Source organism: Halichoerus grypus, chromosome 14 (genome assembly GCF_964656455.1).
Source record: "Halichoerus grypus chromosome 14, mHalGry1.hap1.1, whole genome shotgun sequence".
NCBI classification, from domain to species: domain Eukaryota; kingdom Metazoa; phylum Chordata; class Mammalia; order Carnivora; family Phocidae; genus Halichoerus; species Halichoerus grypus.
The window spans coordinates 10,984,250-11,008,048 of NC_135725.1; the positions used below are offsets into that span (position 1 = coordinate 10,984,250).

At 39.9% G+C, this 23,799-nt stretch overlaps 1 protein-coding gene across 1 annotated transcript in view; it reads left to right on the top strand.

The window, feature by feature from the left end:
* Positions 1 to 23,799, top strand: part of PGM5 (phosphoglucomutase 5) — a 194,989-nt gene that overhangs the window by 110,929 nt on the left and 60,261 nt on the right. The window contains exon 7 of the mRNA XM_078062323.1: positions 8,295 to 8,410. Within this exon, the coding sequence (XP_077918449.1) occupies positions 8,295 to 8,410 (116 nt within the window). The remainder of the gene's footprint in view (positions 1 to 8,294; positions 8,411 to 23,799) is intronic.

Here is a 23,799-nt window from a genome sequence, read left to right on the forward strand (position 1 = left end):
AAAAGACAAGAAGATAATTCACTTTTTGCTGTTGGGGGAGCAATCTTTTGGGAATCTAAAGGACCGCTGACAATTGTCTCTTTATCCCTCAGCTTAGCTGGAACTCTTGGGGCTTAAAATTCACCAGCCCTAGTCTTTCAACAATTTTTCTTCTTTGAAAGTAATTAGAACCAGAAAGAGTTTACATCAAAGTGCTTAAGCATCAAGATTGTAAACAGACACTTGTTAATTCCCAGACATAGGGTTCCAGATAATTTCCTAGCTTAGGAGAGTAAACCTGTGATTGTTTCAATTTTACATATTTTTCTCTTAGATCTTTGGTCAATTTCCCAAAGCCAAAATGTTTTTCTTTTAAATGATGTCAAGATCCTCAGAAATATGCCTGCCTTATGTTTCCTAACAAAATTTAAAATCTAATAAAAAAGGATCCTATTTTTCTGCCATAACACTTACCTAAAATGAAAGTGCAGAAGCTTCTAGATAAAGCAGCAAAGGCCCAACCTTTGTTTTACAGTTGATCAGAATCTAGAAGTTTGAAGGGAACATGAGACATGCAGTTATCTTTTGTTTTCTCCTGTAAATATTCTTTAAATGGAATGTCCATTTCCCTTTGAATTAAGTGAAAAATCCAATACAAAGGACGGTGGTCAAGTGGTAACTCTGTGGGGCATTTTAGAGTTGTTAGAGCCCTTTCTTTTTGTTATATACTATCTTACTTGATCTTTACAACCTCCCTGATAGGACAGGCAAAGAAGGTATTATTTAATATGTAAGTTTTGAGGTCTAGACCAAGCTGAGATATTACAGGGATCAGGAAAAGCAGCTCTTTGCTCAAGTTTACATATATGGATGAAAAACTTTTGTGATCATCTTATTGTGACAGCCTCCCATTTTATATTTATTTTACTTGAAAGTGTGAGTTGCTCCATCCAAAAGATGAGTTTAAAAGTAGACGTTAATGCCTGTGCGTTTAAGCCCTCCTCCCACAGGGGCCTTTAACCAATAGCTCTAAGTGAGAGTTTGAAAGACCAGCAGGCTTGTCACAGATCAGGACAACTCTGAGGCAAGACTTACCATCCAGGGTCCCAAGGAAGTCTCTGGCTGAAGCTATTCTCTGCACAGCTGTGCCTGAGATCACACTATTGCTTGGCTTCCTCCCCTTCTCTGTCCTACTTCCCCAGCCCTTACCCATCTCTCCTTGATAAATCTCTAGTAGAGGAATCTTTGTCTCAGGGCCTGCCTCTAGGGAACCCCATCTAAAACACCTAGATTGCTAGTACTCATTCCCTAGATCTCAGGTCAAATGTCACTTCTTAGGAATTCCTAACTATCTGAAGTTCTCCTTGCACTCCAACTGCTGAGAGTCTTTCCTTCACAGAACATTCCAATAACAATTTTATATGTGTTGGTTAGTCTTGGACCATTAGCCACATATGGCAGGGGCCATGTGTGTTTGACTTATCATTGTATCCCCAATGCTTGGCATCGTAGCTCAAGAACAATCATTAGTTTATTAAATGAAAAAAAAAAAAAAAAGAGTCGACTTTAAGATGGCTATTAGAAAACAAGGCCTAGCTGAATTCTGCCTAATTCATATTTGTGAGTTGAGTAGGCTGCCTTAGAAATGCTTTTAAAGTGCAAACTCACACAAGCCTTTTACCTGAGAGCAGCTCCAGTCAGCAGTGCCAGACATCAAAGAAGGGGTTTGGGAGTGAACTCATCGATGCGAAAATACTGAAGGGCTAATTCGAGGGCAGTTTTGTGAAATGTCTGCTAGACATTAACCAGCATATCCAGAATGCTATTAAACTCCATCTTCAGTAGTTTATTTCTTGGGATTATGTAAACATAGCCAATTCAAACGTGTACTTAGTCATAAATACCCCCGGGGTTTTTTTTTTTTTTTTTTTAATAAATGTTTGTTGAAGTATAAGGTATATAAAGAAAAGGACAACTCTTAAGTCACTCAAGGACTTTTCACAAAGGGCACATTCCCATGTAACTAACATCTAGATCAAGTAACAAAACAGCACTCCGGAAGCTCCCTTGTTCTCCATTTCAATTACTACTTCTTCCTTCCCTCCCTCCCCAGAGGTAACTGCTGCCCTGACTTCTGTCACCAATGATTATCACAAATGTTACCACAGTCAAGTTAATTTTTTTGAGCAACTTCCATCCTATTTTCAATAGTGGCTGTGCCAATTTATATTCCCATCAATAGTGCACAAGGATTCACTTCTCTCCACATCCTTGCCAGCTCTTATCTATTGTCTTTTTAATAATAGCCATTCTAACAGGTGTGAGGTGATACCTCATTGTGGTTTTCATTTGCATTTCCCTGATGATTAGTAATATTGAGCATCTTTTCATATATCTGTTGGCCATTTGTATGCGTTCTTCAGAAAAATGTCTCTTCAGATCCTTCACCCATTTTTTTTTTTATTGGATTGTTTGTTTTCTTGTTATTGAGTTATAAGAGTTCCTTACATATTTTGGATATTAACCCCTTATTGGATATAAGGTTTGCAAATATTTTCTCCTGTTTCGTGGGTTGTCTTTTCATTTTGTTGGTAGTTTCCTTTGCTATGTAGTAACTTTTTGGTTTATATTGTCCCACTTGTTTATTTTTGCTTTTGTTGCCTGTGCTTTTAGCATCCTACCCCAAAAATAATTGCCTAGACCAATGTCAGTGATTAGTTTTCTACTTTGAATTATGTGTAAATTGAATCATACAGTTTATATTCCTCTGTGCTGACTTCTTTAACTCAATGTTATATTTATGTGATGCATTCATGTCTTTCTGTGTAGTGGTAGCTTGTTCATTTTTTTCTCTTCTATGCTACTCCTTTATGTAAATATGTCACATAAATAAATATGCCACAGTCAGTACTGATTTGCATTCCTTTAGCAATACATGAATTCCCTATTTTCACCAGCACTTGGCAATACCACTCTTTTCAGCTAGTCTTGTGGGTGTGTAGTCTTATCTCATTGTGGTTTTAATTTGCAGTAACATAATCTTTACTGATATTGAGCATCTTTTCATATGCTAATTAGTCAATTGAATATCCTCTTTTATAAAGTGCCTGTTTAAGACTTTTGCCCAAGACTTTTAAAAAAGGTTATCTGCCTTATCTGCCTTTTTTGCTGATGTGTATGAGGCTTTTTTTTTTTTTTAAGATTTCATTTATTTATTTGTCACAGAGAGAGAGAGAGAGCACAAGCAGGGGGAGTGGCAGGCAGAGGGAGAGGGAGAAGCAGGCTTCCCACCGAGCAGGGAGCCCGATGTGGGGCTCCATCCCAGCACCCTGGGATCATGACCTGAGCCGAAGGCAGACACTTAACCAACTGAGCCACCCAGGCACCCTGTATAAGAGTTTTAAAATATAAACTGCATGTAAGTCTTTTGTTGGATATATGTGATGCAAATATCATTTACTCTATGCTATTGGGGGCTTTTAAAAATGGGGCTAAGAGTTCGGTGTGTAGAAAATAGAGTCATGAGCCCTGCTTGGCTTTCAAGAAAGTGGACATTTGAAGATAAATCAAAAGAAGAGGAACCTGGATCTTGTTCTCTTTAAGTCTACTGCAGGTTTGTTGAAGTAGGATTCCAAGAGCAGCTGGGTATGCTTCATATGCTTGATATAACCAATCATTTTTTTATTTGGCTCACATGCTAAAAGAGAGTCATTAATCATTGATATTCCAGTAGAGTATATCACACACAATGATGTAGTACTTTATAATTAGGTTAATAGATATTTGAATAGCGACTGTGACCATGCATTGTGCTGGAAGCACAAAGATGGATATGTCAGCCCCCCTTAATTTGGTGAGCTTTTAGGGTACAGTTAGGATGCTTTTGTATCTGTTATCTTGTTTGATCACATGAGGGTAGGGTGATGGCCAGACTGGTAAAATAGAAAAATGTATTCTCCTCTTCACACCTTTGATTTTCAGTTAGTCATTGCCCTAAATCTATGAGATCTCTACTTCCAAGAAATGCCTTTGTCTCAGCCTGATAATCCCACTAATTAACATCTTGTGAAATTCTCTTTCTCAAAATGACGAATTTGAATAAAACACATGGTGGGGCACCTGGGTGGCTCAGTTGGTTAAGCGTCTGACTCTTGACTTTCGCTCAGGTCATGATCTTAGGGTTGTGAGACTGAGCCTCGTGTGGGGCTCAATGCTCAGCACAGAGTCTGCCTGGGATTCTCTCTCTCCCTCTCCCACTCTCCCTCTCCGCATTCACTTTCTCTCAAATAAGTGAATAAATAATCTTTTAAAGTAAATAAATAAATAAAACATGCAGAAATGACTTAGTTATATTTTTAGGAAACTACAAGAAAAAAAGACCACAAAATTAGAGATACTTTGCCCCCTGCTATCCAATAACACCCCTTAAATAATAGATATTAGTCAACTGAAATGATACAGAATTTATTAAGGGCAAATCTGACAAGGTGCTATATTATCCTAAACATTGAAGAGCTATAAAAGTATATAAGATGTAGTTCCTGCCTCAAAGAACTTCTAATGCTGGTAGTGATAGTAGTGTGTATCTGTGTGTGGAAGAAAAGCGTTAAGGATGTGACAACATCAGCAATGACAACGTAAACATAAAGACCTATACCAAGTGAGAGGAAACGTAGCAGGAAGGGTTACTTTGGATTGATTGTAATAATGAGGAAGGGTTATATTGATTAAGATAATGGAGCTGCTACTATAGACAATATTCTCAGTCATCAAAAGTTAAAAACAGGTGTTCCTGATTGGTGGTGGATTCTGCCCCAAATGACAATTTAGAGACGTGGATCCTTCCATACTGTGGGTCTACCATCTTCAATGTATAGCTTCCGGGTTTGCTCGGCTTGTCCACTGTAAGCTGGCAGAAGGAGAAAGAACGTGGAGGATGGGAAAGTTTAATAGCCAGATCTGCAAAGGGTGTATGTCATTTCCACTCAAGTTCCATTGTCTGGAACTCCACCATGTGGCCACAGCTAACTGGGAGGGAGGTTGGGAAGTATCGTCCAGCTGAGTGTCCAGGAGAAGAGACGGGTTTGTTGGTCACCTAGCAGCCTTTGGCCACAGTCTTCATGGTGGCAGGGCATTTAAGATAGGTCTTGAAGCAACATGAAAGATTTTGACAGAGATTGGAAAGGATTAATCCAGGTAAAATGAAAAGCATGAAGAAGGACTAGGGAGTAGCCAACAATAGCAAAAATGAAAGAGCAAATTTGAAAAATAAGAGATTGTCCAGTTATTAGGAGTTTGTAGTGACTTTCATGAGAGAAACTGTTGGAAAGATAAGTTGAGGCTGTTTCCAACCCAGAGCCACATTTTTAGAAGTTTAAAAATCACACTGAGCAGTTTGCATCCACCATGGTTCTTTTTGTTTCTTGTTTGTTTGTTTGTTTGTTTTTAAAGGTTTACTTATTTGAGACAGAGAGAGAGCACTAGGAGGAGAGGGGCAGAGAGAAAGGGAGAGAGAATCTTAAGCAGACTCCATGCTGGGTGTGGAGCCCTACACAGGGCTCAATTTCAGGACCCTGAGATCACAACTTGAGCTGGAACCAAGAGTCAAAGACTTAACTGACTGCACCACCCAGGCGCCCCTGTTTTTGTTTTTTTAACTACCAGAACTCAACTCCCACTTGCAGGAAAATCGTGGTTGAGACTGATTTTCTTTCTTTTTCTTCATACTCTGGTCTTTCCTAGGAAGTGAGTTCTTATGTTTGTCTCCAACACATGGTGGCGGCGGTCAAGAGGGGTGAAGATCCTCAGCATGAGCAGCTTCATTTTAAGCTTTCAGAAAATCTCCAGGGGGGTTCCTGCCAAAAACCAGCCTAGAGCATGGTATCTGCTGAATGCAGTGTTTGGGATGGATCCCAAGTTCAGTAGAGGGAGGCGGGAGGGGAATTCCTTTCTGACTCTAGGGCAAAATCAACTCATGCTCAGGATCCCGGAATTTAATTACCCATATTGTTATCTTAGCTTGCATAGCTACAACTGTGGCTTATAGTTATAGAAGTATCCGGTCCTTTAAAATCCAGCCTCAGCCCTCAGCCTGGTGACCTCCTGACAGTGATTAATTGGGAAGGGTGGGAGCAAGGGAAATCCTTTCTCCTCCCTTCAGATCTGCCAACTTGGCTTTGAACCTACAAGAATGTTTTAGCTAGAAAATATATGTCCCCAAACTCTCTACCCTTTTTCTTACCCTTACATCTACTCCATGTTGCACATTCTATTTGGTAATCATATGCTTTCATATTTGCTAAATTAATTTTGACCTAGGCTTTCTATGTGCTGACTCTGGGAAGCTTCTGTGTGAATTATTCCTCCTTCCTTCAGCTTCTGACTATGAAATTAATGGCTATGAAAATTTACCTTTGATCTACAATCTGGGGAGGATTTACTTCATTGTTCCTACCAGGATATAAGTATGATTGTATATCTTTCTTAGCCCATTAAAACAACAACAACAACAACAGAACCTTTGATGTAATACCCGAATATCTAAAAAGTGCTTCTTTTCAAATGAAACTTGAAAGAGATTTAGCACACAATTTTTCAAGATCCTGAACACATCAGTTATATTTGGATATTATGGAAAGGAAGGTGTTCACTTTCCTGTAGCAAGAGTTTCTAGATATTTTTTTTCTTTAGCTGGCCCAAAACAAACCTAAGGACATCATTATTACATTGTGTCCTTTGTCCTCTGTGCACCTTTCTTCTCTTCTTCACCAAGATACCCTCACTGGTTCCTTTCTCTGGCTACCTCCTGCACTTACAGCCTTTGAAAAACTAAATCTTGCTGGTGGCAGACATTTGGTGTTTTTGCTTTTTGGTTGCTTGCCTGTGGGAAAGATGAAACTCTTTAGGTCAGTGGTACAGTATCAGATCATTCCCCAACATATTCTGAGTTCTACATACCTCTTAGAACATTTGGGAAGACAACATGATATAGTGAAATGGAACATGAGCAGAAATTAAGCAGACTTGGGTCCAAATTCTAGCTTTGCCTCTTACCTCTGTGAAACCTGAAACAAAACACTTGACCTCTCTGATCCCCTGAACCTGAATTGTGACAGCACCAATTAGTTTTAGCTGTTCTTGAAGTTTATCTACGTGGAACAATACAATGTATATTTTCTTGTTCCCAGTTTCTTTTACTTGATATAATGTTTGTGAGATTCATCCAAGTTGCTGCATGTAGCAATAGTTTGTTCCATGAAATTTATGGTAGTGCATTATGTATCACAAATCATCTGTCCATCCTACTCAGTGGACACTTGGTTTGTTCAGTTCTTATGAATTGTGATTCTATGATCATTTTTGTAAAATCTTGTGTATATATTCTGTTGAGTAACGTCACACACTGGGTTCCCAGGTAGCAGCCCTGAGAGAGATTGGCTTGCAAGAAGTTTATTCCTTTCTGCCATCAAGGCCAAAGTTGTCTTTAAGATCAGTACCTATGAGGGAGTGAGGAAGGGGAATAGGACACCGAGAGAGAAGCTGGACTGCAGTGCAGTCACAGCGAAGGCCTCAGCCAACTTATGGGGAGCTCTAGAGCTGAAATGGTTCCACAGAGTTGTGCCAAATAGGTGCAGGGAGGCTAGACCTTTATACATCCCTCATTTACCAGTCATTGGATGTGGATTGACCCAGGAAAGGAAGCATGATTTTGAGTGTGACATCTCTCTTTGGCAGAGAGTGGAGGCCATGTCTGTGAGCTATTAGCCATCAACATTTCTGGGAGCTGGTAGAATGAGTTTTCCAATCCTAAAAGTCCTTGCATGAGTGTGGGGGGGTGGGAGGCAGTGAAGCTGAGCTGTACACCACAGTGTCCACTACATGTCATTAGTAATTTCTAGGAGTTGAATTGCTGGGTCATAGGATATGTGTATATTCATCTTTAGTAGATATTGTCAAACAATATTCCAATGTGCTTATACCCAAACTCCCTCTTAATTTAGATTCTGAGATCCCCAAGTGGGATCTTACCATGAAGATAAAGGAACATTTATAGAAGGGAAACATAAAAGTGAGAATATCCTCTACATTAATTCAGTATTTTCTATATTATGGGGAAAGCAAAACTGAGAACCACTGGAATAGATTATTTATCACTTTCTACCTTATGGCTTTTAATATCCTGAAAAATGTCAACACTGTCCAGAATGTTCTGAAATCTAGTTATGGAATTAATAAATTCTAAAGACTTCCTTCTGTGCTGAGAAAAGAAAGAAGAGATATATGAATTGACTGTTGCCTTGAATTTCATTTTTCAGAGTGGCCAAATCAATGAAGGTCCCTGTATATGAGACCCCAGCGGGATGGAGATTCTTCTCCAATCTGATGGACTCGGGACGGTGCTCTCTGTGTGGAGAAGAGAGCTTTGGCACTGGTAGGTTTTGCTGGGGTGACATCACTGGGGAGGGCGGCTGTGGCTGCAGCCCTGTGTGATCCCAGTTTGGAGACCTGTGACCCCACAGTGAACCAAAGGCTATGTATGGGAAGATATAATTAGAGGAAAAAAATGAGAGAAACCTGATGGGATATGTGCTATGATACACTCATCTCTTCTGTCCATGTTTTTCTTTTTTTTTTTAAATCAATTTTTGGATCATATGGTAATTCTATTTTTAATTTTCTGATGAACCTCCACACTGTTGTCCAAAGTGGCTGCACCAGTTTGCATTCCCAGTAGCAGTGCGTGAGGGTTCCCCTTCCTCCACATCCTCACCAACACCTGTTGTTGCTTGTGTTCTTGATTTTAGCCATTCTGACAGGTGTAAGGTGACATCTCATTGTGGTTTTGACTTGCATTTTTCTGATGATAGTGATGTTGAGTATCCTTTCATGTGTCTGTTGGCCATCTGTATGTCTTCTTTGGGAAAATGTCTATTCAGGTCTTCTGCCCATTTTTAAATCAGATTGTTTGGGGTTTTTTGGTGTTGAGTTGCATAAGTTCTTTATATGTTTTGGATATTAACCCCTTATCAGATATATTATTTGCAAATATCTTCTCCCATTCAGTAGGCTGCCTTTCTCGTTTTCTTGATGGTTGCCTTTCCTGTGCAAAAGCTTTTTATTTTGATGTAGTCTCAATAGCTTATTTTTGCTTTTGTTTCCCTTGCATTAGGAGACATATCTAGAAAAATGTTGCTGTGACCAATGTCAGAGAAATTACTGCCTGTTTTCTCTTCTAGGATTTTTATGGTTTCAGGTCTCACACTTAGGTCTTTAACCCATTTGGAGTTTACTTTTGTGTATGGTGGGTATTTACCCTAAGAAGATGAAAACACTAATTTGAAAAGATCTGTGCACCTCTATGTTCATTGCAGCATTATTTACAATAGCCAAGACATGGAAGCAACCTAAGTGTCCATTGACAGATGAACGGATAAGGAAGATTGTGTGTGTGTGTGTGTGTGTGTGTGTGTGTGTGTGTGTGATGGAATATTACACAGCCATAAAAAGGACGAGATTGTTCCATTTGCAACAACATGGATAGACTGAGAGAGCATTATGCCAAGTGAAATGTCAGACTGAGAAACATAAATACTATATGATTTCATTCATATGTGGAATCTAAAACACAATCGCTTCTTGGCCTTTTGGCTAAGATCAAGTGTGGAATCTAAAAAACAAAACAAATGAATAAAAAAACAAAAAGCAAAATCACCAAGTGTCTATCCATAGATGAATGGGTAAAGAAAATGTGGAATATATATATATATATATATATATATATATATATATATATATATATATATATATGTATATATAATGGAATATTACTCAGCCATAAAAAGAATGAGATCTTGCCATCTTGCAACATGGATGGACCCAGAGTACTGTATAATTTCACTCATATGTGGAATTTAAGAAACAAAACAAATGAGTAAAGAAAAAAAGAGACAAAAAAAAAACCAGACTCTTAAATACAAAGAAAAAACTGGTGGTTGCCAGAGGGGAAGGGGATGTAGAGGGATGGGCAAAGTAAGTGAAGGGGAGTGGAGGATTCAGGCTTCCAGTTATAGAATGAATAAGTCATGGAAATGAAAGGCACAGCGTAGGAAATACAATCAATAGTATTGTGATGGTGTTGTATGGTGATAGATTCTATCTACACTTGTGGTGAGCATAGCATAACAAATAGAGAAGTTGAATCACTATGTTGTGTACCTGACACTAATGTAACATTGTGTGTCAACTGTACTCAAATAAAAAATATTTTTAAATTTCCATTTCTTTACAAAATTTTCTATTATGGCAATTTAAAAAATTTTATGAGAGTAGAGAGAATATCACTGAATTCCCATCTGCTTATCACCTAGTTTCAATCATCATCAACTCATGGTCAATCTTGCTTTATCTCTACCTTCATCTACAAGGTGAGCTCTCTTCTCTGATTACTGTGAAACAATCCCTAGTGTGAACCTTTAAGTATAAAGGCTGTTGAGAAAAAATATGTAATACCACAGTACTATTATCACACCTAAAATGTTAAAAATTCATTTCTTTTTTTCAGTATTTTGAAGATGTTACTTCATTGTCTTCTGGCTTGCATACTTTCCAAGAAAGGTGCCTCAGTTCTTGTCTCTGTTCCTCTGTGTTTAAACTCTTCCCAACCCCTACCTCTGGCTGCCCTCAATATTTTCTTTTTATGTTTTGTTTTTAATAGTTTAACTATAATATATCTAGGTATTTTTTTTTTTTTAACCTTGCTTGGGGTTTGAGGGATTCTTGGATCTATTGCTTATTGTCTTTCATTAATTTTAGAAAATTCTCAGTCATTATCTTTTTAAATAGTTCTCCTTCCCCATTCTCTCTCTCTTCTGAGATTCTGATTACACATGTGTTAGATGATTTGTGACCATATGTTGTCTCAGAGCTCTTTACACATACTGTTTGGTTTTGTTTACTTTTTTTTTTCTTTTGTGTTTCAGTTTAGATAGTTTCTATTGTCATTATCTTTAAGTCATTGATTCTTTCCTTAGCTGTGTCCAATCTTCTGATGAGCCTAGTGAAGGAATTCTTCATCCCTGGTATTGTTTTTTATTTCCAGCATTTCTCTTTGACTCTATAATTTTCATCTTGGTGAGAAAATTCCCCATCTGTTTAATATGTTGCTTACCTTTTCCATTAGATCATTTAACATATCAAACATAGTTATTCCAAACTCCCTGTCTGTTATTTCTAATATCTGATTTATCTCTGAACCTGGTATCTCTTTATTGAGAGATAAAGCAGTGGTTTAGTCTCTCTTGCTTTTTGTGTATCTCGTAATTTATCATTGAATACTGGACAGAATGTATATAAGAACAGTAGAGACTCAGGTAAACAATATTTTTAATTTTTTTTTCAGGTAAAAAATATTTATACACAGAAATGGGCATACCTCTTCTTTTATCAGGTCATTACTGTGCAAGGTTAAATTAATCTAATCAGGAGTTGAGCTGGGTTTGGATTTTATTGTTTCTATTATAATTTTTAGTGTTGCATAGGGTTCAAATTCTTCCAGAAGTGGGATATTTTTACTGTGTGCCAAAAGCAAAGATGGGGTGCTGGAGGAGATTTTTCAGTGTTTCTGTTTCATTTGCAGCTTTCAACAGTGCCCGCATGTCTGTGATATAAGATAGACCTCTGTTGTCAGGTGCTTGACCCTTCTCTAGTGGCAGCAGATCTCTGCTTAGTACTGGAGTAAGATGCTGGGTCCAAAAAGTTTTCCTACCCTTTCTCCAAGGGCAGAGGGTTTTCACTTCAATCCTTATTCCAGTAACAGTGGATTTTTGCATGGGTTCTTGTGATGAGAAAGTTTGCAACTCATATATCCAAAAGTTTAAGCCTTTTGTTTCCTATAAAAGAAAGGTTTGGAGACCTGGAAGGGCTTCATGCTTGTCTCAGCAGCTGATCATTGCTGCATGCCAACACTGTCAGGTCTTCTTCTCTGTCTCCCATCTTTTTTGTGAGCACCCAGTGAAGGTTTGTGGGAAATAACTTGGAAATGTGTCCCTTGTATCTGGGACTCCTAGAAATTTAAACCAACATGATAGGCTATTTCTTGGCCTTTAAGCATTTTTGAAACTCTTAAGTGACTTCTTATTTTTCACTTTTACAGAAGCATCCTCTTTTTTCTGTGATCTGCCAAAGGAGAGATGGTTTTGTGTCCTATTTCTTCTTGAAGGGGCTTGTCACTTTTATGGGATTCATTTGCTTTATTGCCTTATGACCTCATATTTCTAATGAGTTCAAGGAAAGTTATGATTTTGTAGGTTTCCTGGCCTTTTCTTATTACTGGGGTAGGAGTGACATTCTCTTATAGATGTCCACATCCTAAACAGAAATGCAGAAGTGGAGCTCCAAAAGTAATTTCTTAATAATTTCTCCTATTCTCACCCCTTCCTTAATAGTTTTTTTTCTGATTGGGATCCAACAGATCTTACTTTATAACTGGTTGATATCTCTTAAGTATCTTTTAATCTGCATATCTCCCTTTCACATGTTCTCTTTCTAATTTATTAATTGAAGAAACTGGTTCAAAGCTTTTAACAGCTTTGATTTTAATGTTGATATCCTATTTTTCTTCCTAATTTCTTTGGTGCTTATATAAAGAGAGGTCTTTTCTCTCTTTTGCAACCACCTTAGCACATTCTAGTATTAATTACAACATTTTCTTTTCTAAAAACTCTATAATCTCTTGTGATTTTTAAAAGGTATACAGTCATATAATCTGTGACTAAAAGACTTTTTATGTTTCCTTTTCTATTATTTTTACCCTTTATGTCATATTCTTATTGCATTAGGTACAGTCTTCAGAATTATATTAAATAATAATTGTGATAATTCATGATTTTAATGGAAATGGATTTAACATTTTACCATCTGTTTTGGTGATTGCTTTTTAAAATTTTTTGAAAAGATTTTATTTATTTATTTGGGGGGAGGGGCAAAGGAAAAGGGAGAGAGAGAATCTCAAGCAGACTCTGTGCTGAGTGCAGAGCCCTATGACCCTGAGATCATGACCTGAGCAGAAATCAAGAGTCAGATGATCAACTGACTGAGCCACCCAGGCACCCCGGTGATTGCTTTTTAATGTTGGTAAAATCTCTATCAGGTCTATGTAGATATTTTGTTTACTATTTTCATTTTACTTAGAACCTTGTAGAAACAGCTGCTGGATTTATCAGGTGTCCTTTCAGAATCTAGTGATATATGAATACTTTTTCCTCTTTTATTATGAATGTAATGAAATACCATGATTGATTTGCTGATATCAAACCATCCTTGAATTCCTGAGAATAAGTCCTATTTGGTCATACTTAAACAGATTGCAGTAAAACTACTTGACCTGGTTATAACAACAGCATTTCAGGATATGCTGGGATTCCTGAAGAAATTTCATTCTGGGTAATTTTCTTCTCTTATCCACGCTAGTGGCATTACTGTTAATGATCTGGGAGTGATGGTGTACATTTTTGTTTCCTTGGGAAAGGAGAGACCATATCAAGCTCTCTCAGGTGCTACTGTTTAGACTCAAAATGTGTGGCTGGTAGTTGTGCTTAGGTCAGTCCAAGCTGTGATGCCTTCTCTAACAACACAAATCTAGCAACTGGAATGGAAACTGGCAAGCCCGGGTTATCCTTCCCTTTGTCTTTATAAGCATTTATTGAGCACCTACAACATACCATATATTTACAGGCTTTAACTTTGCAGGATAAAATATTACATGCATGAGCCATATTATACCCTTAGTAACAAATATTTGCTTACTTCAATTTAATACACATTTATTCAGTACTTACAGAGTACAAGGCACTGTACTGCATGGTATTTAGAATACAAAATGCTTATGACCATACCCTTAAGAAACTCAAGATCTTTGAGTACATCATTAGAAAGATGCACAGATTACTAGATGACTGTTCTGCAATGCAGAAACCTTAAATTTCTACAAGAGAGGAAGAGAAAAAATGCTGTGGGAGATGAGAAAATGCTTTGGGACTAGGGGTTCAAAGCAGACTTCAGGAAAGGGATGGAAGCTGGGCTGGTTGTTAAAGAATGGGAAGGATTTGTATACATAGAGATGAAAGGACCAGGCCCTGCCAGATGGAGGGAGCAATGCCAAGAAAGAAGTAGAGGCTGGAGAGCAGGGGACATGTGTTACAAGTAGCCAGTTGTTCAGTTTGTCTAAAGCAGTGTTTTCCAAATATGAATCAAGACTCATTTGAGGTCAGGAAATTAATAAAATGTCGTGACAGCTTTTGGAAAAAAAAAAAACGAATAGACTAGAAACCTCTTAGAATGCATTGCGTTTAGTAAAGGTAAATATTATTCTGAGAAATATGTCTATATAAATACACACATAAGTATCTATGTGTACACTAGGTCTCATTGTAAAGTGTGCTTATTGTGGGTCATGACCAAAAATGTCTGAAAAAGACTGGCTGTAGCAGAAGTCAGCACACTTTTTTTGTAAAGTGTTGGATAGTAAATACTTTGGGTTTTGCAGACGAAGACAATACATCCTGTCTCCTTCACACTCAGCTCTGCCATTGTAGCATAAATGTGGCCATGGGTAATACATCAGTGCATGAGAATGGCTGTTTCAATAAAAATTTATTTACAAAAATAGACTGAAGTCCGAATTTGGCCCGTGGGCTGAAGTTCACTAACCTCTGACATCTAGGGTAGGGTAGAGGAGGGGTTATCAAGAAGCGGTGCCAGAAATCCAAGTGAGGAGGGGACAATTTCATGGGCCTGGCTTAGACACGGGTACGTGATTCAACGGGAACTAGGGAACCATGGTCTGCACTGGAGGGAGGTCTGCTAACAGATACTTTTCAGCAAACTTGGCTCTCAGTGATGCTGATTGCAATTTGTAGGCTGGCCTAGGAGGGAACTTTAAAAGTCTCTCGCTGTTATACTTGTTTATCATGTTCCTTTTAAGGAGCACAAGGACCCTTTGTCAGGTTCAGGTGACATTTGCCTCATGAGCCTGGTTTGACAGAGGAAGCTCCTGAGCACAAGAAGGAGTTGAGTGACTCACCCAGGGCCCCAGGGCTTGGAAAAGGTCCCCACTTGAATTACATTACAGTTGAACTAAAAGCCTGGTCTCCTGCCCTACACTGTGAGCTGTTTTCCACCATGCTGACCAGTCTTTCTGATGAAAGCAAAGACTAATTCCATCTTGCAGGCACCCAACAGTAAGGGACTGTTAGAGGGCCTGAGGAGTGGGACCACTCCGCCTTATAAGGGGAAAGTAGTTTGATTCTGCTCTTACAGATTTTATTAATGCCAGTTTCTGAGTAGCCCTGAGCTGGTATGTCAGAATTGCCTGGGAAACTTGCTAAAAATACATATATTCTATCCTACTCTTACTTGGAGTCTCTGGAAGGGTGGAACCTGAGGATCTGCATTTTAAATAAGTGTCCTTATATGATTTTTTTTTAAATATTTTATTTATTTATTTGACAGAGAGAGACAGGGAGAGAGAGAACACAAGCAGGTTAAGTGGGAGAGGGAGAAGCAGGCTTCCCGCTGAGCAGGGAGCCTGATATGGGGCTCGATCCCAGGACCCTGGGATCATGACCTGAGCCGAAGGCAGACGCCTAATGACTGAGCTGCCCAGGCACCCCCTTGTATGATTTTTTAAAAAAGATTTATTTATTTATTAGAAGTGTGTGCGTGCAAGCAAGTGTGGGAAGGGGCAGAGGGAGAGGGAGAGAGAAGCTTTAGCAGATGCCTCACTGAGCTTGGAGCCCAATGCGGGGCTTGATTTCATGACCCTGAGATGGTGACTCATGCTGAAACCAAGAATCAGATGCTCAACCGCCTGTGCTACCCAGGGCCCCCCTTACGTGATTTTGATGTGCAGTCAGGAGTAAGAAATATTGCTCTAGTGAAAACCAGTATTTTTTTTCATCCAGGTTGGTAGAAAGAGTATCCTTGAGGTGCCATGGTCCAGGAAGTCTAGAGGCCCAAAAATGTGAGGCTGATGAGTACCTGCCAAGAAGGACTCTTACCTGCCAGTTACAACAAGCCTTGTGGCCTCTCTGACCCTGAGTTCCAATCTGTAAAAGTCAGCTGATCACAGGAACCCCCTATCTACCTTGAGATACGGTTTTCAGAAGCAAGTGATCTAAGGGAGGAGAAAATGGACAGATGGAAAGGTTTTAGATCTGCAACTGGGGAGGTGCTCCGAAAATGTACCCAAGCTTTCTTGAGCGGAGGCCTTTTCCTGTGTCCCTGGGGCATGGAGCTGTGTACCAACTAGGAATGCATCGTTTGGTGCCAAGAAAGCTTGAAAATATGGATCTGACTCAGGCTCAAGAATGTCAAGCTTTTTTTTCCAAGACGAGCAAGATATATCGTGAGTGGGAAGTTTCCCTTGCCAGCTCCTTGAGCTCCTAGAACTTTCCAAGGTAACAAGCCGGTGATAGGATCAGAGTTCAGGCTTCTCTCCTATGGAAAGGTCCAGGTCCTGGACAGTAGGAAACCTGTATTTCTGGCTCTGTCAGAGAGCCAAAGTCCCTTAAGAAGCCAGATCACCTTTTGTGCTGGGACCAGGTATTCACCCACCTGCTGGGAAGAGCCTTGGAAAACTCCTTTACAGAGAGAAAGAAGAACGTTTTATAAATTCTCAGATGTAAAGAGAAGAAAACTATTCTTCTAAATGGCATTCTGGCTACTTTTCTAAAGTTCCAAATTTGAAGGAATCTGGACTTGTCCCCATACACAAAAGGGGATACATGAAACAACCAAACCTAAGATCTATAAAACCAAAAATTTTGAAGTTTTGTTTTGTTTCTTGTTTTGGCATTGGTTGATGTTCTTCTGGTTTCCATCATTGACAGCAGTTTTCTAAGAAGTCATACCATTTTGGGAATGTATGAATTGTCACAGCCTAAAGCTTCTTCCTTTACAAGTGACACTGAAGAGTTGTTGTGTTTGGGAAAGCCTGGATGAGCTCTAAACTTGAACATCACTTTGAGTATTACTATTACTTTGATCACATATTCTTAAAAAGCTAATGTCAATAGCCATACAAATTTGTTGAATAAAATCAAGCAATACGACAATGTGTATTGTTTCCAAGAAAGTGCTCTCTGTTGAGTTTTTCACAATAATAACAATAATCACTTTGAGTGAGCCTTAGTATGTGCCAGGGCATTGCTAAACCTTCTGTATGCGTCCCTCTCTCTCTGAAGATTTGGAATTGAATCCAGGTCTCCTGGCACCAACATGACTTGTCCATCATTGTCACACCAACTTTTTCCACTGTGAACTTTGGAGTACAGCCTGGTGCTCTTGAAGTAGGCTATTTTTACATCTTCCCAGTTTCCAGCACAAAAGGGAGAAACCTAGCCTATGTGTGCATTCCGTGTCACAAGTAATTTCAAATGTTTGAGATTGGTTAGATCCCTCTGCTTGCTGTGCAGAAATCCTAAATGTCCTGAGAACAGAGGCCAGGACTATTTTGTTTAGCTCTATTTCTTTGATATATGGCAGGTCTTGAGTGTTTGCAGGAGGGATGGAAGGATAGAAGGAGGGATGGTGGAATGGAAGGAAGTTAAGGTAGGAAGAGGAAATGAAGGAAGGCTCGAAAGATGGATGGAAAGCGGACAGATAGAAGGAAAGAAATAAGGAAGAAACAAAGAATTTCCATTTTGGTATTTCTTCTTTGCCTTATTAGTAGTTATATTTTTGGCAGTTTTGAGTGGATATATTTCTGGAGATCTGGGCACTTCTATCCCAAGATTTGGGAGGGTTTATAAAGACAAAACCACACAAATATAGAGCAGTTGGAAGGGAGAAGGGAGGGATATTATGAATTATAGTAAAATCAGAGTTATATAAAATTTAAAACTAAGGTTTTGATATTTTCAGTCATCATGTAATTATCAGCACAAATTAATAGCTAACAAAGTGCTTCTAGGAAGACTCCTTATCAAAACCTGTGTTAATGAATAGGTTTTAAATGTTAAATACTGTTAAGTATTTGCAATTTATTTTATTTACCTGTTTATTTCTTGTGTGTGTGGTTGCTGACAATTACCTGTAAAGAGCCACATGTTCAGTGGTGGGCCAGGTTCTAGCTTTAGTGATCTTTTGTATGTACTAAATTTTTACAGCCTTCCACACAGACATTCTCTGCTGCATAGTCTTATGGTTTATATTGTTGACTTATTCTCCAGTTGCTTTATGAAAGGACATTTTATTTCCCCTAATAGTTATATAATTTATAACATTTTCAAGGCCATGCTTTCTCCTTTGTTTATGTTTCACACATGACCTAGGTACATCCTAACTCAAGATTGGGTTCACAGTATTGCTATTGATCAAATCTTGTATAGATTGAACCATCCCTTATTTATACAGTGATTTTACTTAATAGTTTACATTTTTAAAAAGGTAAAATAAAGGAACACTTTAGTCCATTCCCTATCTAGATGATCACAAACTCTACATTTGGCTGTTTCCACGTCGGTTCAGTCTCTAGGGCAGAGAAAGAGGCCCGTGGACATGTGAATTTCAGATTATTGAGGTTCTACCATGTTTCCTTCTCCTATTCAGGGCCAATTTGTGTAAATCTGTCTGGGTAGCAGATGTGATGTGAGAAGGCCGTGGTGACAGGATTATCAGTGCTGGGAGAGCGGTTTCTCTGCCGGGCTAGTTGGGACAGGCTTTGTGCACATGTGCAATTCAATCTAAGCTAGGCCAGAGCGCCGAGGCACCATGATTGACATCCCCAACAGCCTCCTCGTAAAGACTGAAAACCAAAACTCCCTTCTGGACCCTGCACAAACTCTCTACCCCTGTGCTGGGACACAGAGCTCCACCTGGAGTGGGAAGAATGTCTCCATCACATAAAGTCCTGCTCTTGGGGTCTTCCCGGTTCCAGTCACATTGACCCTTCAATTCATCCCCCAGGCTGTTGAAAAGTGGCGAGGGAGGGTGAATGTGATGCCTGAGTGTGGAGCAGAAACAAAGGAGTGGGCCTCGGAGGCTGTGTCCACACTTACCAGGGCACTCTGGGACCGAGAATCCTGGGAAGTCACGGTCCGTAGCTAAGGGTTTCTTTGTCCACAGGGTCTACTAAGGGACTTCTAACAAGGGGGCCCATCCCTTGGTATTTAAGATGCAGCTCCTAAAATGGTGCTTGGAGGCTTCCCCAATAAATTGTTTTTTCTCATGACCCCATGAGAACAAAGTGTAATGACTATGGAGTGACAGGTCCTCAGCCTTGTAGTGCAGACCGTAAACCACCAGAATGACTTCCAGTTCAGCTTATGACCTGTCAAGGGGCAGTTCTCAGGGAGTCGTGTTGTTTTCATCAGTGCTGGCGACAAAGAAACAGGGTGGGACATAAGAGTTAGGAGGTCCCACTGTCCCTTATCTTCCTATGCTGTTGTGCTCACAAGGGAGAGTTATGTCAGCTGGCTGGCCACCATATTTTTAATGCTCTCACCTCCTCTGGGGTGGATGGCTTGACTGCCTTGGGGCACGTGTTAATGAAATCGTGCTAATACGTCTGATTTATTGAGTACCTCCTCAGTGATAGATACCATGCTTAGGGCCTCCTATACATTATTTCACAGAGACTTCACCACAATGAAGTGAATTAGGGACCATAAGGGCCCCTCATTTTCCAGATAAGGTCATTGAGGCTTAGGGAAGAAGGTCAAGCCAATGGTCTAGGTAACACTGGCAGAGTCAGGATTCAAACCCAATCTCACTGGCTCCCCAGTACCCTACTGCCCCCGGTTCAGGCCAGGAAGAGGGGTCATTTCCTCCTCTGTGGTTATGCTTTCAGATGGGGATGGAGTGTACACCGGGGGACTTGGGAGAATGGGTGTCATGTGAACGACACCGGACCAGGAGTTGACAGATCTGGCTCCAATCTTGACTCCCCCTCTATGTGGTTGGACCACCTTACACAGATTGCTTCACTTCTCTGGGCCTCAGTTTCCTCATTTATAAGATGAATATTCAGTGGGATGATCTGTAACATTTTTTTTCAATGTAACATTCCAGGTGGCTTCTCACTATCTAGCTACTTTTAGTGAGGAGTGAATCCAGTAAATTAGATCAAGCTACATACTAAAGTTTTACTCAGTCATTGATTTACTCACTCAATGAATATTTACTGCACACCTTCTATGAGCCAGGGCCAGGAGAGAGTGATGAGTAATTTCAGACACAGTCCTTTCCCTCATGGAGCTTATTGGGTGTTGCCATGGTCAGGATATTAGCCAAATGCCCTGCAGGATATTTGTGTCAAACACTTTCATCATGATCATCGTCATCATTATCATAATCATTATCATCATGAAATTTATTGCCACATAGTATTATTCATTGGGATTCATGTTGACCACAGCCCTGGATGAGCTACTTTGGTCAGTTACTGCCATCCTACCTTTCTGAGCTGACAGCTGGCTCTTATACACAGGATATATATATCGTGACCTGCTTATATACAGAATAAATTTGTTCTCCAATTGATGAAAATTTTAGGGCATTTGTTTTTAAAAAGCATTTATCTGTAAGCATGGAAAAGTGGCAATTTTTCCATGAGCCTTGCTTTTTGGCAAGATTTAAAAAGCTGAACGTAAGCGATTTGAGACATGAAGAAACAAAACTCCAAAACCAACATGTCACAATTCTATAGCATGTTTTCAAATCTCAGAATCACCTGCAATGGGTGTCTCCCAATTTTCCCTTCTAACTCTACTATTATAAAAAAGACAAATCCTTGTCTTGAGTGGATGAAAAGAGGACGGGGAGAATTTCACCGCCAACTAGTGGAAACTGCGTTTGTAAATGGAAGGATGAATGGATCTGAGAAGAGAAGCAAAGGGAAATCAGCAACTTTTCCTGACCGTCTTGTGTGCGAAGGAAGAAGTGCGCATTTGTGACCCACATCTTCGGGAGGGTTGCCTTGGCTCCAGTCACCTGGGGCATTTTCTCTGTCGTCCTGCAGCCCCCAAGGACCACCGTGGTTCCTGGGCTTGCTGCTAGTAACGAAGTCCATCTGTGTCAGAGCCAAACTGCCCAGGTTTGAATCTTGTTTTCACCACTTCATTGCTGTGTGACCTCATACAAATGGTCTAACTATAGTCTCTTCTTTGTAAAAAGGAGCTATGCTGTTGTGTAAATTGGATAATGGAATACAATGGGTGTATGAGATACTGAGTCTAGTGTCTGGTACCTTGCTGTTATCCTTCTAAGAATGGAATTTATCTCACTTTGTAATCCTCCCCCGAGAGCAAGTGCATATACCTCCTGTCACTTCTGGTTCCGGGAACGGTGATGCTACGATATGTGCTGAACATGCACGAATCCTAAAAACCATCAGGGACTGACTGGAGTGAGCGGCCCTTCTTTTTAGATGACCACCCATCCTGGCATGTGGGGGACTGAGAGGTTTTCTGGGGGGTGGGACATTTGCTGCTATAATCGGGGAGGTCCCAGGCAAACTGGGACGAGTTGGTTACCCCAAAGTTGGCAAAACCCTCGCAAGTTTTCCAGACAAAAAGGGCAGGGAGAGACCATAATCCTGATGCTGGTTCCAGCAAGAGCCACCCACCCAAGCAGGGCCTGTGGCATCCACTGAACTAGAGACCAGAGGCCATTTTCATTTAGCACCAAATTTGGACAAAAAGAGGAAGAGGCCTAATGTGCTACTGCTAAGCAATCTGCCCCTAACATGGACCTGTTTTGATTATTCTTCTCCGAAAGCAGTGGCCCTTAACCCCAGCTGCCCATGAGAATCACTTGAGGAACTTTAAAAAAAAATACCGATGCCCGTTCCCCATTGCCAAGAAATTCTCATTTTAATGGTCAGGAATGAGGCCTGTGCATTGGTATTTGGTATTTTTTATAAGTTCTTTAGGCGATTCTAATGCGCAGCCTGGATTGAGAATCATAACCCCTGTTCCAGCTTGGGGCCTGCAAAAGGTGCACAATAATGTCTATGTTCCTAATTGACAAGTTCAGATGTTCCTGATCTGAGTCTCAGCTGAGATGACTTGATCTGTTAAGAACTTGTGTCATGTTTTATTGAGTTGATTTGCCATGCTGGGATATCCATTCGAAGAAAATCCCTTTGAGACTGAGTACGCTCTTTATTTCCCCCTTATCTTTCATGAGGCCACTATACTTACTGGTGTACTTCCTAGCTGAAAGTCATATGGTTTTAAAACTTGAGAAAGTTCAAAGCCAAATTTGGGTGGAGGGGAAGATAGGGATATTTCTGATGAGAAAAAAATTGACCCTCTTTTTTGTACCTATTTTTGCTGGAGTCATGGTGGGAAAGAGCTGAGTGCCCTCTTTCTGGTATCCGGGTGGGAATGGCAGCTTCTCTAGGCTTTAGGCTGGGCTGGCCTGGATGGAGGAAGGCAAGGTGAAGGGTACTTTTGGGCTTTGAGAATATGGCTAAAAGCTCCTGGCAAGGTCCCCAACCAGGTGGCCAGGGTACCAGAGGAAGCAAGCTTCAAAATTGTACTGGTATTATTCAATGCTAAAAAGAAATGAGCTATCAAGCCATGAAAATTCATGGAGGAACCTTAAATGCATATTACTAAGTGAAAGAAGCCAGACTGCAAAAATTCCATAGCGTGTGAGTCCAACTATATGGTAATCTGGAAAAGGCATAACTATGAAGATGGCAAAAATATTAGTAGTTCGCCATGTTTGTCCAAATCATTGACTGTACACCAAGAGTGAACCCTAGCATAAACTATGGACTTCGGGTGATAATCATGTGTCGGTGTAGGTTCAACAGTTATAACAAATGTCCCACTCTGCTGGGGAATGTTGATATTGGGCAAGTTGTATTTGTGTGAGGATAGGGAGTATAGGGGACTCCCCGTACTTTTCATTCCATTTTGCTGTGAAGCTAAATAAAGGTAGGCTACACAACGAGCTTCCCCAGCCGCCCCCAAGGCCAATGTTGACAGCTCAGCCGCACACCTTCTTCCCCATCCTCAACTCCTGTGAGTTACTAAAACCTTACAGGACATTCCTGATTCTAATCTCAAGACTTGTGAGACCCCAGGGGGGGCCGGGGGGGTCATATTCAGTCTCTATGCTCTAAAAAGCTGTTACTCAGAGGAAGAAATGGGATGATTGATAGGTTCAAAGTTTATCACCTGTTCATAAGTGGTAGCGATCCCTTTAATATCCCAACTAGCTCTTTGGTAAATGGAAATGAATGGCTTCAAATGTGAATTTCTACCCACCACCGAAAATGTCTTATAATGAAAAAACACATGTTTCTTCTGGAAATAGGGCAGAAGAAGAAGAAAACACCTGTGATTCTACCATTTCAGAGCTAACTATTGTTAGTGGTTAGGTGGTCCTCCTGTTGTTTACCTGTGCACACATATATATACATATCTACATATCTTTTGCTATAAAAGTATACTGAATATACTTCCTTGGTAAACTGATTTGTTCCATTTATGAAAACATCTAAACAAGCTTTTGGATGGATTTTCCACAATTATCCTGATGTTTAACGATTAGCATTTATTTTTCCAATTTTCCTCTCTTCTCTTAGCTATTTTAGTAAATGTTGTTATGGCTAAAGGTTAAAAAAAATAGAATAGCTGGGTCCAAAGCTGGGTGATACTTTAAGACTATTGATTATTTTTGCCAAATTATGCTATCAAACTGCACACATTTATACTGATACTTACTGGTACTGGTATTCTTCTTCCCCTAACTGACCTTTGCTAATTTGGCAGTCTCCAAATATTATCCCATTTTATGGATTTGACCACA